This window comes from Apodemus sylvaticus, chromosome 1 (assembly GCF_947179515.1).
Source record: "Apodemus sylvaticus chromosome 1, mApoSyl1.1, whole genome shotgun sequence".
Taxonomy (NCBI): Eukaryota; Metazoa; Chordata; class Mammalia; order Rodentia; family Muridae; genus Apodemus; species Apodemus sylvaticus.
Genome location: NC_067472.1, coordinates 78,960,962 through 78,979,174, shown reverse-complemented (window position 1 = coordinate 78,979,174; position 18,213 = coordinate 78,960,962). Strand labels below are relative to the sequence as shown.

Below are 18,213 nucleotides of genomic sequence, written 5' to 3'. Positions count from 1 at the left end.
AAGGGGGGGGACTGGCCGGGGCACCAGGCCCTTTTCAGCTGTCCAAGGGCTCTCAGAATCCTGTCTTTCAGGGAACCAAGCCCTCCACTCAAGGCTCCCAGGTAGTTAGGCTGGGCCTGCCATCCATGGCTCCAGTGCCCGAGTAGTGGTGGCCTGAGGGTCATTATGGAGGGGGCCCTGGGGGCTGGTGGCCGTGTGGGGACTGGCTGCTCCCCCAAGAGCACGGCCTCCAGCCCCATCTCTCATCTGAGCTTGATCTCGAAGCAGAGGCAGTTGAGGCTCTGGCAGTCTGGGAGCTGGCAGGCGCAGGCACAGTCACACAGTGGGCAGCAGCGCGGGCAGCGAGGGGCCCAACCCTAAGGGAGAAGACAGGTGAATAAGCAGCGGGGTCCAGTGTCACAGCCAAGTTGACCCGCAGCAGTGATATGTACTCTAGCTCACTGTGTGCCCAGATGCAAGCTCCAGGAGTGTGGAAGTCAGTGTATAGCTCAAAGATAAAAGGTGTGTGTGTGTGTGTGTGTGTATACGCACGTAGTAGGTATACTCTACTCTCAAAGCTCTATGCAACCCAGAGGAAGTCAGGACCGGAAACATGTTTCAATCCTCATGAAGATAATTTCTGGGCTTTGGACTTCCTTGCTGGCATGAGACCAAACTATAAGATCTCTTTCTTCCTTTCCTTGTGAGACACACCCTTGTACCATAGCTCATGCTAGTCTGGAACCCAGGCTGGCCTCAAAATCGTGACAATTATCTAAGTCAACCTACTAAGTACTGGGGTTTCCCTTGTCCTGTTTTGAGACAGGGTTTCACTGTGTGGACTGGCTGGCATGGAATTCACTCCCTTCCTAGTGCTGAAACAGGCAGATCTCTGTGAGTTTAGACCAGCCTGATCTACATATTGAGTTCCAGGATAGCCAGGGCTATACAAAGCAGTGGTTCCCAACCTTCCTAATGCTGCCACCCTTTAACACAGTTCCTCATGTAGTGGTGACCCTAACCAAAACAGTATTTTTGTTGCTACTTCACAACTATAATTTTGCTACTGTTATGAATCATAAATATCTGGGTTTTGATAATCGTATCAGCCCTGTATAAGTTAATACCTGGGCTGGAGAGATGACTCCATGGTTAAGAGCACTTTCCCGGCAACCACATGGTGGCTCACAAACATCCTGACTCCAGATCCCAAGTTCCTGGGGAATCTGACTCTTTCAGGCAAAACATCCATATGGATAAAATAAATCTTAAGGGGGAGCTTTTTTTCCTCAGTGAAGACTTGAACTTGGGATGTCATGCGCACATGGCAAGCACCCTGCTTCTGAGCTACCCTGAACGGGGGTCACACTCGTGGGGTGGGGGTCTCGGCACAAAACAGTGAAACAGAAACTCAGTGATTTGTCCAAAGAATACAATCAACAAGAGAAACTGGTTTGGACTAGAGCTGCTTTCCCCAGCCCTCGGATTCTCCAGTGCCTGCCCTCCCAAGGCCAGGAATGTCGGCTTCATTCTAAGGCTTCAAAGGCAAGGACAGTGGGTCTCATGTTCTCTGTTTGGTGCGAGGACTCATGCTCAGCAGGTGCCTGAGACATAGATAAGTGCTGAACTTATGAATTAAGCTAAGCGTATCACTTTACTCTCTTTAGGCAAAGGCAGAAGGAGGCCTCTTCTCCCTGTCTCATGGACATAATGTCCTGAGATGTTGGAACAGTCACTCCTGTAACCCACGGCTCCTCTAACCCGAGACAGAAATGATCTGCAAAGGCCCCCAGCATGGATGGGAGGCAGGCCAAGGCCCTGGGGTGGACACACCCGCATGGCCGTGTGACAGAGACTGGCTCCTTGAGGCCACGAGCAAAGCTGGTGACAGCCACAGTTGCACAGTTCAGTGACCTGGGCCAAGCCAGGAATAGGGAATGACCTTTCCAACAGCTGAGGTTTCGGGGTACGGTGTCAGATGGCCAGTGAGATCGGCTGTCAGCAAGGGGGGGACCAGTCAGGGAAAGGGGTCTAACCTGGGCCGAGTTAGCACCAACAGGGGGAGAAGGCTGTAGGCATAATGGTGGAAGGGACAGAGAAGTGGTTTTCTTGTGTGTGATAAAGAGTGGTTTGGGGGCATCTCTGGAGAGCAAGTCGGGTCTGTGGGTTTCTAGAAGACCACACCATCACTCTGTGTACAGAGCCACTAGCCAGAACACTTCATGGCCCTTACCTCAGAAAAGAGGGTATTAAAAGCATTTCTTGGCTCTGTTCACGGAAGGGTTTAGTCCAGCCATTAATAACTGGCTAATGGATTTCTTGACTCTCACAAGCAAAGGTTTCTGGAAGAACTCCACTGTTTAAGTACAATAATCAAGGACTCTGTAGCCAGTTAAGCCTGTGTTTCTATGGGCTCTTGGGTGAGGTTTATCTTTGGGCCTTGAGAGGACCAGACAGTCTTTCTGGCTAGTTAGTGCTTAAACCCTAGGGTGTGCGTGAATTCTGGCGGATTAAATCATGTTTGAGCTCGAGTTTCCTCACCTCTGAAACAGACACAGGACTTACTTTTCAGAGTGTCGGAGCAGAGTGAGCTCCTTAGTGCTCAGTGATTGCAGCCACAGGACATCACAGTTCGGGTTTCCCTCTGCAGTCTGTTTTTCTCCACTCAGTGTGTAGCCCTGGCTGGCCTGGCCCTCACTATGTAAACCATGCTGCCCGGGAACACAGAGACCCATTTGCTTCTCCCTCCCGAGTGTTGGAAGCAAAGGCACGAGCTACTATGCCCAGTTTTAGCAGCAGTTTAGTTCTCATATGCATCCGAGTTACAAGAGCGTATTAAAAGTACAAGCCACAGTCCCAGCCCAGGCTGACTGGGGAGAAGCCTCAGAGACAGTGACATGTAAGGCTTCCTCTGGATCACCTAGCTGGATGTCACCCCCTTTCTCGACTCCTGTAACTGTCTGCTTATTTATCTCTGCCCTCTACCACAATATAAGTCCTTGGAGCAGAGGGATATTGTCTGGTTTGTTACTGCTGCGCCCCCAGGGTCAGCACACAGCCTCACACACTGGCTCTCTGTGAACTCACTGTACACAGGAGGTAGGAAAAACGGAAGCAACTGCATCCTCCTAACAATGCAGTTCAGCATGCAGGTCTCTCTCACAGAGAGGAAGAAAACCCTGGGTTTGTGGTCTGGCTGGCACATCTAACTGACCCCAGGCAAGTGAGTCACTACAGCCTCTGTGGGCCTCAGTGTCTACGCTGGCCAAACACACAAGCTCTGCGACCTTTCTGCTGTCATTGTTATTATAAGGAACCTAGAGAACAGAGGCAGCTCAATGTACTTTGAGGAAAGACAGATCAAGGACAGGACAAACCCGCCTACCCTTGGTCACTCTACATCTCTTCCTGGATCCAGCAGAAACTGGAAAGGATCAGATGCACAGGCTCTGAAGCCCTGGGCCAACAGATGGGAGACCTGACCTTCAGCCTCCACCATCCTTTTCCCTAAGTTGGATCCCCGTCTTGTCACTCCATGTAGACAAGAAAGGAGACAGGGGCTGAGAAACATAAACCATTCTGTAACTCCTTAAGAGAGGAATTCTTAGAACCTAGGGTCTCCCTTTTCCCTAACTTCAATCTGAGAGCCCACCTCCTGCCAATCTGGGGAAGATTACTTGAAAGAGGGCGGCTCCTCACCCTCTCACTGCGAGGCTGCGGCTGGCCTTGAATTTGCGCTCTTCTCTGCTTCATGAGGCTGGGATTAAAGGTACACACCACCAGCCTGGCCCTACTTACTATAATAATTTTTCAACTTAGATTCACATTTATTTTAAGCGTATCTTGTGTGTACGGGTGTGTTGGCTGCCTGGATGTCTCAGCACTACTTGCATGACTCTAGAAGACAGAAAAGGGCTTTGGACTTCCTTGGCCTGGAATTACAAACAATTCTGATTTAGAAAATGGGTGCTGGGAATCAACCTGAGTCCTCTGAAGGAGCAGCAGGTGCTCTTAGTTATCAGCCCTCGTATCCATCCATACTTTTGAGAAAGGGAAACTAACCTAGACTGACCTTGAATTTTCTATGTAGCTTTTCTTTGAACCTGTGAGTTTTTTTTAAAAAAAATTTTATTGCATGTGGATGAGTGTTTTGACTGTGTGTATGTTCGTAACCACGTGCGTGCCTACTGCCTGTAGACCAGAAAGCAGCATCCACACACGTAGCTTATGTGGTGCTGGGAATCAGCCCACTGCCTCCTGCATGCCAGGCCAACATTCCACCAGCTAGCTGCATTCCCAGCCCTCATGGCTTACTTGGAAACTCCAAACGTCAGCCAGGGAGTTGCACCAAGTACAACCAATTTAAGTTATGAATTTGCTTTGGCTCAGTCTGTTAACCCTCCCTGCTAAGGAAGGTCACCGTTCCAAGGACAGGAACTCTGCTGTCTAAATCTGTGCACCCAAAATAATCACTGTCTAAGAAGGTAGTTGATCACATTGAACATTTTTAAACCCACAAATGTAAATCTGTGGTCTTCTGTGGCTCTGCCTCCCCCCACCAACTACACCCTGACGATTCTGTTGCAGCTTAAACTGTGGAACAATTTGTTAGCCAAGGCTTCCTGTGTAATGCTGGCATTACATGGCGAAGCTACAACCATCCTTAAGCCATCTCACTTCCCTGATGGAGGGGCAAAGTAATTCTGTGGCCAGGCATGGGTGAGTGGCCAAGGTGCACTGTGGTGGTGAAGAGTCAGAGTATGCAGTGGGGTCCATCTTTGCCAGGGAGGTGGTAATGCATAGTAGTAACAGCAATGCATGAGTGTAACACACACGACAACTTTACAGACGGATCTAAAACAGCTGTACCTTCCTCACCTCTCTCTGCTCCCCCTCCTTCTCCTGGCTTCTTCTGACAAGAGCCGAGAGCTCGGCTGCTCTAGCCTGCTATGTAAATATTTTGGAAACAATGCTTTTTGTAATAATAATGTAAGTTTCTATTGCAAAACCTACCTGTAACTCCAGCACCAGGGAGGCAGAGGCAGGAGGAGCTCTGTGACTTTGAGGCTGGCCTAGTTTGCACAGAAAATTCTAGGCCAGCCAGGTATACATAGTGAGACCCTGTCTCAAAAAACCAAAGCAAAACAAAATAAAATGACAACCAAACCAGCAAAAACCCAGCTCACTTAATCATTAGTATAACTTAATTTAAAAAAATGAAACTACACTTTCTGCCATCCAGGCACCTGTGGATGTTTGCTCGGAACAGGACCTCTAAACAGTGAATGTGTCAGGAAGGCTGTGGTCCAAGGCAGTTTTTCTGGCTAGAAGCAAGGTCTCCAGGACCAGAGAGAGCATGTGGCTCTTCTTAAGACTGGAGGTGCTTATGGCCAAGATGAAATTTAATTTACTCGGGAAAGAGAAGTGTTTATGCATATAAAGCAAAAGCAACACAGTTGAGTCCTAGGAGCAAACTGAAGAAAGCCAAAGTAATCTGGGGAAAGGTGACTCAGACCCAGGGGAACGGTGGCAGGGGCCGCACCAAAGTCCAAAGCCACTTTCTTGCAAGGCCATTGGACACAGATTCCTCTCACAAACTCATTTTGTTTATTTTTTGGATTTGTTTTTTTTTTTCCGAGACAGGGTTTCTCTGTATTGCCCTGACTGTCCTGGAACTCACTCTGTAGACCAGGCTGGCCTCGAACTCAGAAATCCACCTGCCTCTGCCTCCCAGAGTGCTGGGATTACAGGCGTGCGCCACCACCACCCAGCCAAACTCATTTTGTTTGTTCGTTTATTTGTCTGTTTTCTCAAGACAGGGTTTCTCTGGTAGTCCAGTCTGTCCTGGAAGTACTTTGTAGAGCAGGCTGGTCCAAAACTCTGCCTGCCTCTGCTCCCAAGTACTAGGATCAGAGGCGTATACCACCACCACCTTGCTTTCCTCTTATAGGCTTAAACTAGCCAAACAGGATAATAAAATAATAATAAAAGAAAGAAAACAGAAAAACTAAAAATAAAAGAAAGAAAGAAAAAGAAAAAAAAAGAAAAAAATTAAAATTAAGCCAGGAATGTTTTGGTGCACACCTATAACCTCAGCACTTGGGAGACAGAAGCAAGATCAGGAGTTTAAGGCCAGCCTAGTATACAAGGCCCTGTTGCAAAACAAAACTTCAATTTAAGTAATGTTAGAGTTAAACAAATCCTCAGCTCTCAGCGCTGCTTCAGGAAGCAGGACGGTGAGTGCAGTGGGGCTGCTCCCTGGAATAGAACCCTCGCCAATGGACAGGGGGTGTTTTGTTGGGATCAGCCAGGTCCGGTCCACAGCCAGGCACTTTACTCGTAGACCAGTTTTAACTACCACAGTCGGAAGTCCTGACCGCAGGGCTGGGTGTGGTGGCATGTGCCTTAATTACCAGTACTCTGGAAACAGGGGAGCACTTGTGAGTTCAAGAACAGCCTAGTGTACACAGCATATTCCAAGACAACCAGAGCTATGTAATGAAGGAACCCAGTCTCAAAAAAAAAAAAAAAAAGGCCCTTGTTATGTACCTGAGTATATACTGGGCTTGTGGGCTTGTCACACAAATCATCTTTTTCCAGCAGACACCCTATATTTACTTATCTTTCAAGTACCATTCATCACCACAAACAATCTGATAGGTTATGTTGCTTTTAGCCTATGACTCAGTACCTGGAACAGTGCCTGGCCTAGGGTTACTGCTCGGTAACAAATGTGCTGAACAAAGAAAATGAAGGCCCAGATCATCCCTAGGCCAGAGGGGGTGTCTGGGTTAAGGATGGGACTCACAGCTTCACTGAGATGAGGGCAGCAGGCATCCAGGTAGTGGCCCGGACTGGGCAGAGGGAAGTCGCAGGCTTCTGCACAGCTCCAGCAACAGTCTTGGGTCTCTGAGGTACCTTGTTTCCTGCAAGGGGAGCTGCAGTCTGTGCAGCACCCCTGGGCCTAGGAGATGACAAGACTCAGGATCTGGGCCAGACAGCACAGCGGGGAAGGGACAACTCTCCACTTTAATTTCTGGGAGGGGCAAGAAGACAAGGGTTGACTCCCCTGCTCTGACTAAATAACAAAGGTGTCCCAAGACAAAGGCCTGCAGGTGAGGGGGCCGGCTGATCACCAGGTTCCTCTTCCCCAAGGCCTACCCTCTCTTCCACACCAGGCTCCTCACCAGCAGACAGTGCCTGGCCAGCAGCACTAGGCCCAGCAGCAACAGATAGATGCCCACAGCGATGAAGACTATGGCAGGGGTGGGAAGCTGCAGGGAAGGGCTGATGGAAGCCGGGGCTGGGTTCCACGGGCCAGGGGACGTCTGGAGAAGCACAGAGGAAGCCGTGAAGAGGAGGTGGGATGCAGAACTAGGTGAGAGGGCAACAGAGCAACCCCGACTCAGCACCCCTGTCCCCCTGACACCCTCACTCATTCTCAAGGACCTGCTGTCACCTTAGGGTCATCTGGGAAATACTGCTCTTTGGAGAATACTTCTCTACACAGAGTTTTGCATCTGACTCCAGCATAACAACCTCCCCACCCTTCGGTCCTCAGCCTCCGCCCCTCTTCCAACTGGCTTCTTCTTTCTACACCAGCTGCCCTGGCATCTCCGCCCAGGGCCCCCGGGACAACTGTTTATTTCAGGGACAAAGCTTCCCCACCGCAGCCCCTGGCTACGACTCTACCCGCACCCCTTATCTGGCAATCACAATGAAGCAGTTCCCAGAGGCTCCCTCCTCTCTCTGACTGTGCTGCTGTCTCCCTGACTGCCAGTAAAAACTATCTTGCTAGGAATCCCGGAAACGTGCCACCTCGGGGGGACGTCCATCCCGGGCACTGTCTCACAGCTCTTGCCCTGAGCCTTAAGACTTTTTATTGGATAGAAAGCCCCCTCCCCAGTCCGAGCTCTGAGGCAGATGAGCACTGGACTCACGTCCATGGGGCTGGGCAACGTCACTCTGTCCAGGAACTGCAGAAGAGAGAAGATTCTGGGCTCAAAGATCGAGTACCCTTAAGCCGGGGTACCCAATCTCTTTCTCTCGTTCTGCGTGGGAAACCTGAGGCCTACGGATGGCGGCTGGACAGACGGGGGGTCTGGGGAGCCAGCGCCTTCCCCTCCGGCCGGGCCACGCCCTCCCCGGTCCCCAGGTTCCTGCTCCCTCGGGCCACGCGGTCACAGCACCTACAACCACCGGGCGGCGGACAGTTCACAGATTCCGCGCCGCCTAGGGTCCGAACCGCCAAGGCGCCAGCACCGCCCAGAAGGTTGGCGCTGCTTCTTGCCGTTGCCATGGGGACCGCAGGGCTGCGACTACGGCGGCCGCAGAGATCCAAACACTCTATTCCTGCCTCATTGTACGAGCCCTGCCTTCTTCCCACCTTTTCCCCTAGGTAATCGCCAGTTCCCAGCTCTCTCTCGGTAACTAGACAGAAATAGCACACTTTTCACCACCGCCGGCCCAGCAGAGATGCTCGTCGAATGCTGGATGTCGGAGGAGGTGGGCTAGCTCCACTCCCTCTTCTGCAAAGGAGGAACTGCCTGCCTCAGACGTACTGTGTTTTTCAAACTTTACTTTCCGGAGAGGAGCCAGAGAAGGATTAACTGGAGACAAGGAGGAAAACTCCCCTGCTCCCACGAAAAGGACAGCTGCTCTAAATGGCAGCGGTGTCTCAAGATAAAAGCTTACGAGTGAGGGGACACGCTGTGCACCAAGGTCCTCTTCCCAAAGCCCTATCCTTCTTTCCTCGTAAATTGTATGAAAAAATCGGTATCTTTCAACCCGTCTCACTTCAGCAACTTTACTCTCCTCCCTCCACCCCCCCCCCACGCAATCCCCCTTTTTCCAAAGTGATTTCTTTGAGGAGGTAGTTTCCTGAGTTCAGCCATCTCAGAAACAAATTCCATCTTGCTGGCAGAATCAAAACTTAATTCACGTTCCCGGGCCCAGGAACCCAACTTCCATCCTGCTTCTTCAGATGTTTCGTGTTTGTTAACCGGTCAAGGAAAAGGCTGCTATCCCCTTACCTAAACTAAGGCACACAAGTCATCAATGTGTTACTGCTCATCTTGACCTAACTGACTGCGTTCAGCTTGCCCACTCCTTTGTTCCCGTTTCAAAATTTTGGACCAGAGTCCAGGAGGGGACCTGGCTGCAAAAGCTGAAGGACCCTGAAACCAACTGACCTGGATATGGCCCAGTCACAACATTAACTTCTTTTTTTAACCCCTTGTGTCAAAATACGATTGTTCAAAGCAAATGCCCGCCCCACTCTCCCTCACTTTGTGTTCCCATCCTATAAAAATATTGTACAATCTCCCTGGGAACTCTGTTCAGGTCCCAAACTGCCTATTTCCCTCAGCGCTCAGAAAATAAAGCCTCCATATTTTTTTTTTTTAAATATTTTGATTTTGGTTTTTCCGAGACAGGGTTTCTCTATGTAGCCCTGGCTGTCCTGGAACTCACGCTGTAGACCAGGCTGGCCTGGAACTCAGAAATCCGCCTGCCTCTGCCTCCCAGAGTGCTGGGATTACAGGCGTGTGCCTGGCTAAAGCTTCCATCTCTAAAGTGAATTTTCTCAGCTTCCATTCTGAACCCAATACTTTCCTACCAACCACATCGGATCCTTTTTTTCCTTCCTTTTTTGTTTGTTTGTATTTTGTTTGCTAAGGCAAGTTCTCATTCCGTATTCCAGGCTGGCCTGAAACTCACACTACCATGTAGTTTGGTCTGGACCCTGCGTGCCGGCATTTCAGGAGTGAGCAGCCATGTTCACACCTGATCATACTCCTTTTCTATTTTCATGTTCACACCTGATCACACCCCCTTTCTATTGTGAACTACCAAACACCACTGCCTGCAGGATAAAACAGCTTTACACACTCAACACCATCCACTCTGAGCATCCTCTGGCTTCCCTCCAGAGCCCCAAGAATAAAGGAAATGTCTTTCCCTCCTGTTGGCATTCTATGGGAGGCCAGGACATACATGCAAATATAAACAGATACATTTTGTGCCTGATTGGCTCTTTCAGGGCCCCACATAAGATCTATTGAAGGGAGGTGGAACCCTCCAGAGTCTCAACTCAACAGCCTTGGAGATGCTGAGTCTTCTACCTAGCACATCCTTCTCTCTCTCTCTCTCCCTCTTTAAAGAATGGATTTGTCTTTTTATTGTTTTTAATTATTTATTTATGTAAGTACACTGTAGCTGTCTTCAGATATCCCAGAAGAGGGAGTCAGATCTTATTACAGATGGTTGTGAGCCACCATGTAGTTGCTGGAATTTGAACTCAGGACCTTCAGAAGAGCAGTCAGTGCTCTTAACCACCTCTCCACCTCTTCCTTTCTCTCTCTCTCTCTCTCTCTCTCTCTCTCTCTCTCTCTCTCTCTTGTTTTTGGTTTTTGGAGACAGGGTTTCTCTGTGTAGCCCTGGCTATCCAGGAACTCATTCTGTAGACCAGGCTGGCCTCGAACTCAGAAATCTGCCTGCCACTGCCTCCCAAGTGCTGGGATTAAAGGTGTGTGCCACCACCGCCTGGCTTCTTCCTTTCTCTTGAAGAGCTCCTTTCTCATCCCTCAGGCGCGTGGCCATCTTTGCCCTTTCAGACTCTGGCTGCAGACTTGAGACAGACTTCTGAGTTGAGTTGTGCACTCCCCAGCCTCATCACATCACGGGTATGGACTTCTCCAGGCCTGCCTGGCCCCTGGGTCAGACTGCTAGTGCTAGGCTGCTTCAGATTTGTTCCCACAGCCCAAGTTCTTGGGACCCAGAGGACAGTGCTCAGTGGTTCGAGGAACCCTTCAAATTCAAGCCCCATTCTGCCTGCAGGCGGGGTGTTAGCTGACGCGCTCCCTTGGCTTCCCTAAGTCACTCCTAAACTTTCTGGTTGTACATGTGTGCTTGCGCATGCATGCACATGAACACACACAAGTGCAGTGGAGGCCTGGGACACCGCGTTCCCACTCCCTGCCTCCCTCCCTGATGCACTTACTGCAGCTGAGGCCTCTGAGAGTCCTTTTTTGTTTGTTTGTTGTTTTATCTTCCCCCCTCCCCCCTCCCCCCCCCAGACAGGGTCTCACTGTGCCACTCTAACAGTCTTGGAACTTACTCTGTAGACCAGGCTGGCCTCAAGATCTGTCTGCTCTGCCTCCGAAGTGCTGAGACTAAAGGCATGGGTCGTCAACACCAGGTCCCCCATGGGCTTTCTGCTTTCTTTTACAGAAAGAAAACTAGAGAAATTGTCAGGGTCTGTGCCTGAAGGGTCCAGAGCATTCCATCCTGCAGGGACGCTCTTTAAAGAGGAAGCTAAACAGCTTACTGCAGCTTCAGGAAGTCCCTGAATCTTACCAGATCCACTAGGACCCTCCTTCCCAGAGTAAGCAATGAGAGCTAAGAATGCCTCTCAGACCAGACAAGCTGTAAAGAAAACTCTTGAGACCAATAGGTTTAGATCAACTGAGTCATTTGGAGTCGCTCTCCACCTGGCTGTGCTGCCTGAAGGCTGTGCAATGCTCTCCAGAGTGTGAGCTGTCACCTGTCCTGGGTGGGCTTTGGTGATGTAGGCAACTTTGCAGTCACTTATGCTCCTGTAAGTAACCCCTCACCCATATCTCTGTAAGTATCCCCAATGAAACTGAAAGTTGGACTTTGGTGGTATCTGTAACCTAGGTCTATCCTGGGCTCCCTCTGAGATGAGTAGACGTGTATGTGTTTTCCTAGGAAAAGTTGTGCCACACGACAGCCCCTGGGTCCTGAGTCCCCCTTCAGTCTTCCTTCATATTGACAGGGTCCCAGCCATGTCTTACACTACCTCCAGCCTTCCCAGGGATGACTGAGCACAGAGAAGGAGTGCTCAGCTCCTCCCTGGTGTAGCTGCGTTCATCTGGACCCGTATCAGATTGCCTTCTTGAGATTCTTTTTCTGAACCTCAAGGACCAGGATGAGGCCCGTTTCCATCTCCACTGTAGGAAAGACCTCCAATGATGCAAGCTTCTTCCTGCCAGTTCAGCTTCAGCCCCTTCCAACAGAGAGGTGCAAGCCTTGGCAGGGGCCCCAGGCACACCCATGGTCTGCAGTGGCCAGACGCACTGCTGATGGCATTCTGTCCCTGCCATTGGCTCCTTCAGTGTGTAGGAGGGCAGACACCAGACAAGCCAATAAGGGAGATGATATATGTGCGTCGCTTTGCCAAGGCCCCACTTCTACCCACATTATGCCATTAGTAGGAGGTAGGGAGACACTGACTCTGCCATAGCCGATAGCTGTCATGGCTCCTTCTACCTGAAGCTCAAAGCTGGGGTGTCAGAGAGCGTCACGGGGAGTGTTGAGCTGACCCAGAAAAGTGAGAAAAGGATGACACCATGCTCTGGTCCCAGTCGTCATGGCCTGGGTAAGAGATGGGACACATAGAGGGACCAGCAGGAGAAAGAAGCTTCAGCAGGTTTGGACGTGACCTTGAGAAGAGAGCCAAGCAAGGATCATTCTGATCTAATCATTTCAACCTTTCCATTGGCTATTAGATAGCATTGTCTTCTGGATAGTAAGGAAGGGCTCCTGGGCTGGTGAGATGGCTCAGCAGTTATACGTGTGGATATCTGAAGAACTGAATTCAACCCCAGAAATCTATGCAAAGATGGGAGGGAAGAACTGACTCCTCTGACCGCTATACAAACACACACACACACACACACACACTCCATACACACTGTAGCATGGGTACATCTGTGCACAAACATACACATAAACACATACCACACAGGCACACATGCACACACACATTCATACTGCACACATATACACACCACACACACACACAGAATGTGTGTGTGTGTGTGTGTGTGTGTGTGTGTGTGAGGGGGGGTGGGGGAGAAAGTTTTTCTCAGCATTCCTAATATGAAAACGAAGGCCCTTGTTTAAGACCTTCATTCCCAAGGGGACTGAAGAAGCCACACTTGCTCTGGGCCAAGTTAGCCGGCTCTCATACCTGTGGTCCCAGCACATGGGAGGAAAAGACAGGGGGCCCTTAGTTTGGGAATAATCTGGGCTACACAGTAAAACCCTGTCTCATAGGATGGGAGCAGGGTGGCTCAATGGTAGAGTATTTTCAAAGCCTTCACAAATCTCTTTGGCTTTAATCCCAAGTCCCATAGAAAACAAGCAACCAGCCGCTGCTGGTGACTCCCCAGTGAGATCTCACACGGGAGCTGTGCTGCACGACTCCCTTTTTGAATCATTCCCAGAAGCCCTTTGTGGAGTTGCTGCTAGTGTCCTTATTCGCACATAAGTGTCCCAAGGCTCAGGGGAGTTGAGTCACACAGGTACTCCTGGCACAAGAGTGGCAAAGCCAAGATTCAGATCCAGGCTGTGTGACAGAGGCTCAGAAAGGTTCTGAAACTTAGCCAAGATCACATAGACAAACTATGGAAGAAAACATTAGTAAGTCCACGGTTGGCTGTCTCCATCTCACTGAACACATACCTCAGACTTTTCTGGTGCGAGAAGAAAGGGAAGTTCTTTTCTTGCTTGGAACTGTACTAACTCAGGACAGGTAAAAACAAACAAACAAAAAAATCCCTAAATAATGAACACTCTGGCCCCAGGCCACAGTGTCAGGTGGGAAACAGACACCACAGGCCGCTCAGTGGTTACTTATTCACAGCCTCGGTGATACCACAGCTGCCTGCTCTCTGATCTGCCATCTGCCTAGGTCCTGAGGATGAGCCTGGGAGCCTTTGGACAAAGGGAAATGGTAAACCCCGGGCCCCGGGGAACCTGCTGGCAAGGTCTGCAAGGATGTAGAGTCCTGTAGGGCCAAGAGACTGCCCTGGTGAGTCAGGCTGAGGAGGGGGCGGGGACTGAAGCCACCTGAACAGAGTACTGCCCACACGGCCTCTCCATAGGCTGTGCTGACTGGACAGAAGGAAGCTTCCTAGTTACTGTCCCAGGCTGGCGGCCTCTCCCTTCTTCACAGACATGCATGGCCAAAGATTTCTAACACTTGGACTGTGTGGTGGGTGGAGGGTACCCCATCTTGAGTTTATTTTAGGTGGCATGCCAGTTCAGCAAGAACACACACACAGGGACACACACACACTCAAAACACACACAGACACACACATACACTCAAAACACACACACACATACACACACCCCAGTTCAAATACACTATCTTCCTTCTAGTTTTCTTTTTATACTTTTGCTTTTTCTGCCACCTTAAGAAAACATTCTTGTTATTGTGGTGGGATTTGTGTATGTGAGTGCAGGTGTCTGAGTGTGTGCCACAGTGCAAGTATGGAAGGCAGAGGACTACTCTGTGGAAGTGATTCTTTTCTTTCACCTTCAGGAGAGATCCAGAGGTCAGCCAGCAGCTTGAAAAGCAAGCGTGCCTTACCCACAAGCATCTCCATCCCCGGCTTTTCGTTTGTTTGTCTTGTTTTTTTGTTTTTTGAGACAGGGTCTTGCTATGCACCCATGCTGGCTTTGAATTAGCAATGACCCTGCTCACTCGGCCTGCCAAAGGCGTGGGTTACAGGTGTAAGCCACTGAGCCCTTGTCTATACTTCTCTTGTAGCCAGGAGGAAGTTCCTCTTTACCACCAGATTCAGCCCCTTATCTGACTTCTCTCTCTCTCTCTCTCTGTAGACCAGGCTGTCCTCAAACTCAGATCTACCTGATTGTTGGGACTAAAGGTATGCCTGGGTCAGATTTACAATGTTTTCCACAAATGATGCTAGCATGCCATTTAAAAAATATGCTTCATTATTGTTTTTGTGATATGGGTATTCTGGTTGCATGTATGTGTGCTGCTTGGTGCCTGGACCCCATGGAGACCAGAAAGGGAATGGTATCTCCTGGAACTGGAATTACAGACAGTTGTGAGCCACCATGTGGGCGCTGGGAATTGGACCCTGGTCCTCTGGAAGAGCAGCCAGTGCTCTAACTACTGAGCGTCTCTCCTGCCTTGCCATTTTCTTTTCTTTTCTTTTTTTTAAAGATTTATTTATTATATGTAAGTACACTGTAGCCATCTTCAGACACACCAGAAGAGAGCATCAGATCTCATTATAGATGGTTGTGAGCCCCCATGTGGTTGCTGGGATTTGAACTCAGGACCTCTGGAAGAGCAGTCAGTGCTCTTAACCACTGAGCTCCAGCTCTGCCATTTTCAACAGTATTACAGTTTTCCTTTTGGACGTTACAAGATTGTACTCTGGAATTCACACCACAAGGCTCAGATTCCAGCGGTAAGAACAGACCTGTTGGCACCGGTAAGATCTGGAATTTACTGAATAGCAAGTTCAAGGTCAGTCGGAGACACTTGAAACATTGTCTCCAAAGAATCAAATGGGGGGTTCAATTCCCAGCACCAACACAGGGGCTCACAACCACTTGTGAGGTCAGTTTCCAAGGATCTGTGTGTTATCATGCCTGACTCATACTATTATTTATTTGTATGTCATTTATTCGTAAGAGGACAGAGTCTCATTCTGTAGCCCAGGTTGACCTGGACCTCACTAAGTCCTAAACGGAAACCTGAAACTCATGACAGTTCTCTTCCTCAACCTCCCCTGAGCCAGGCTATAAGTCAGCCAGTTTGAACGGAGTCTGTCTGATTGACTGTCAAACCACGAACGGCTCGGAACCTGAGTGTCACGGTGCCGTCCCGTGCGTTTTTAATGGGCAGCACTGACCCTGTGAAGAGACATTGTTTTTTACTGACATGTGCTCACTGTAGGCAAGGATGGATTCCATAGGGGTCACACCAGTTATCATGACCTTTGACTGCATCCACCCTCCTCTGGCTATGTTTTAGAATTTCTTTTTCGTTATTTTGGAGTGGAGGGAGCACTCAGGCCACGGGGACATCAGAGGATATTTTTGTGGGGTCCCTCTTTTCTCCTACTTTACACGGGCTCTGAGGACTGACAGAGGTCGTTAGGCACTCGAGGCAAGATCTCACCCGCTGAGCCACCTCACAGGCCTCTGTGTTTCTGAAACAAATTTTCACCATGTAGCCCAGGCTAGCACGAACCTCTCAATCTTCCTGTCTCTGTCTCCCGACTGTTCCACTGTTCCAGATTACAGTGGTGAACCACCACACTTGGTGAAAAACTTGGTTCCATATAAAGACCTATTTTAAAAAATTTTGAAGCACTCTTACATATACACAAACAGAACTACAGTATTTATATGTGTTATTAAATTTTCCTTATAGGCAGTGAATCAGGAAAAGTAATGACAGGTTCCTTAGGGATGTAGTTATGAAAAAAGTTGATTGCAATAAAGCTCAGATTTTCCTAAGTGGGTAGTTACCCCACTGGTAGGTTTCGAAATCACCCAAACTACATTTGGCGGGGGATATAGGAAAAAAATCCCAGGACACTGCATGGAAGGGACAGTCAGTACTGTGAGAAAGTTAACTGGGCTGGGGGTAATTCAGTGGTGGAGCACTTGGGTACTGCCTCATAAACGTATTTCTGTGGCTCCCTGAAGTTGTAGTGAGCTGCCGTGTTCCCATCTTTTATATCTCAGACAAGCCTGTGTAGCTGTGGACCCTGCTGATGACAGGAAGACCCCAGCAATGAAAGCATCTGGAAGGATCCAGTGACAATTGGGTCTCACACTTCCAGCTCCTGGCCACATACTTCAGGGTAAGCTACTTGTCTGGAAGAAAACAGCGGCCTTAGAACATGGAGATGGCCTGTCATGGGTTCGATCCTCAGGACTAAACAATGACAAAAGCAAATGATCAAAACTCTTTTCAGTTCCTTTAGGGTTTTGTCTTCTATGTCTGCATAACATTATAACAACCAACAAATGTAGCTCACCTTTAACCCCAGCACTTGGGAGGCCGAGGTGGATCTCTGTGAGTTCCTGGCCAGCCAGAACTACATAGTGAGACCCAGTCTCAAAAAATCAAAATCACACATAAAGAAAATATTTAGACATGTCTAATCCTACACGTGGGTGCTCAAGTGTGTGCATCCAGAACTTCAGAAGTTTCTCTGGGATCGATTAGCTGTACCTTTCCTGAGGCTACATGCTCTAGAGGGTTTTACTCCCACGTATTGCTTGGATTTGGGGTGATGAAGCCATGACACAGGCTGGCCACTGGCCCACCCTCCATGACCACTCCTCATTAGTTTGGTTTGTGACTTTTAAAGTAGGGTTTCTGTGTAGCACAGGCTAGCCTAGAATTTGTGATCTGATGCTTCAGCTTTCAAACTGCAACCACAGGCAGGTGCTGAGGAGAGAACATAGGGCCTATGGATGCTGGGAAGAATCTACCGCTGAGCCACGGTCCCAGCTGCTATTTATAGTTACTTTAAGAGTCAGGGGCTTAGGTGCTGGAGATACAGTTCAGTTGTAATGTCAAGTAATGTCAAGGCCTGGGTTCTATCCACTGCTGTCAGATATGGCAATGTCCTGTAATCCCAGCCCTTGACAGAGCAAGAAGATCAAGATTTGCCACACAATGAGCTACATAATGAGGTCTCATAGACTTCATAAGATCATCTCAAAAAAAAAAATCTCTTTTGAGCAGCTGAGACTAGGGCACGCCACCCCTCCATGCTGCCTGTTTCTCTGGTCATCCGTAGAGTCTGATTTTGAAATGTAGACCCTCCCGACCCTGAAACTGTCTACCTGACTGTCTCACTCACTCTTGCTTGGTCTTTAAGCCCCACCCCTGAAATGTAGCTGTCCATCAAATCAATGAGTTCTAGTTAGTCCGTTCACCTAAAGGCAGAAGGATGCCTCCTCCCTTTCCTCAAGAATACAAACAAATGATAGGACGTGTGTCAGGAGGACGGTGGAACCCCATCAGTTCAGCAATGGGGGGCTGGTAGTCCCGCCTGCCCACCTGCTCTGTGGAGCAATTTTAACATCTTCCTTCTGTGGTGGAATGGTGTCCCTTACAAACCACTCAAAAGATGCAGGATGGCAGACGTCAACTCCTCCACTGCTCCTGACCCCCTTCTCCTTGGAGTGGATGGGAAGAGAGGCTTTTCAAGGTGAAAAATAAGACATCAACTTACACATTCCAGGGTTTCTGCTTTCTTTTTTATTTTTATGGGGTAATAGTCTTTTACAAATCCTTTTAATGTTGTTTTAAAATGTCAAGTATTTTGACAATTTGAACACCCTTCATCTTTTGCAAGTTTGGTTGCTGAGGAGAAACATCAGCCTCTCCCTTGCCCTCCCACCTTTGTCCCAGAGAGGTGAGGC

At 49.2% G+C, this 18,213-nt stretch overlaps 1 protein-coding gene across 3 annotated transcripts; it reads right to left on the bottom strand.

The window, feature by feature from the left end:
* Positions 1-17: 17 nt before the first annotated feature.
* On the bottom strand, positions 18-8,258 carry LOC127696339 (uncharacterized). Of its 3 annotated transcripts, XM_052198932.1 has the most exons (5): positions 8,169-8,257; positions 7,920-7,955; positions 7,167-7,307; positions 6,788-6,943; positions 18-356 (listed from the first exon to the last, which is right to left on the bottom strand). In XM_052198932.1, exons 2-5 carry the CDS (start codon positions 7,923-7,925, stop codon positions 243-245), a joined length of 417 nt encoding a protein of 138 aa, XP_052054892.1. In that variant the 5' UTR covers positions 7,926-7,955; positions 8,169-8,257; the 3' UTR covers positions 18-242. The 3 variants fall into 3 exon arrangements, with proteins under 3 accessions (XP_052054892.1, XP_052054885.1, XP_052054901.1); XM_052198925.1 differs by having other exon boundaries at positions 7,920-8,257; XM_052198941.1 differs by lacking the exon at positions 7,167-7,307 and having other exon boundaries at positions 7,920-8,258.
* Between the last annotated feature and the right edge of the window lie 9,955 nt (positions 8,259-18,213).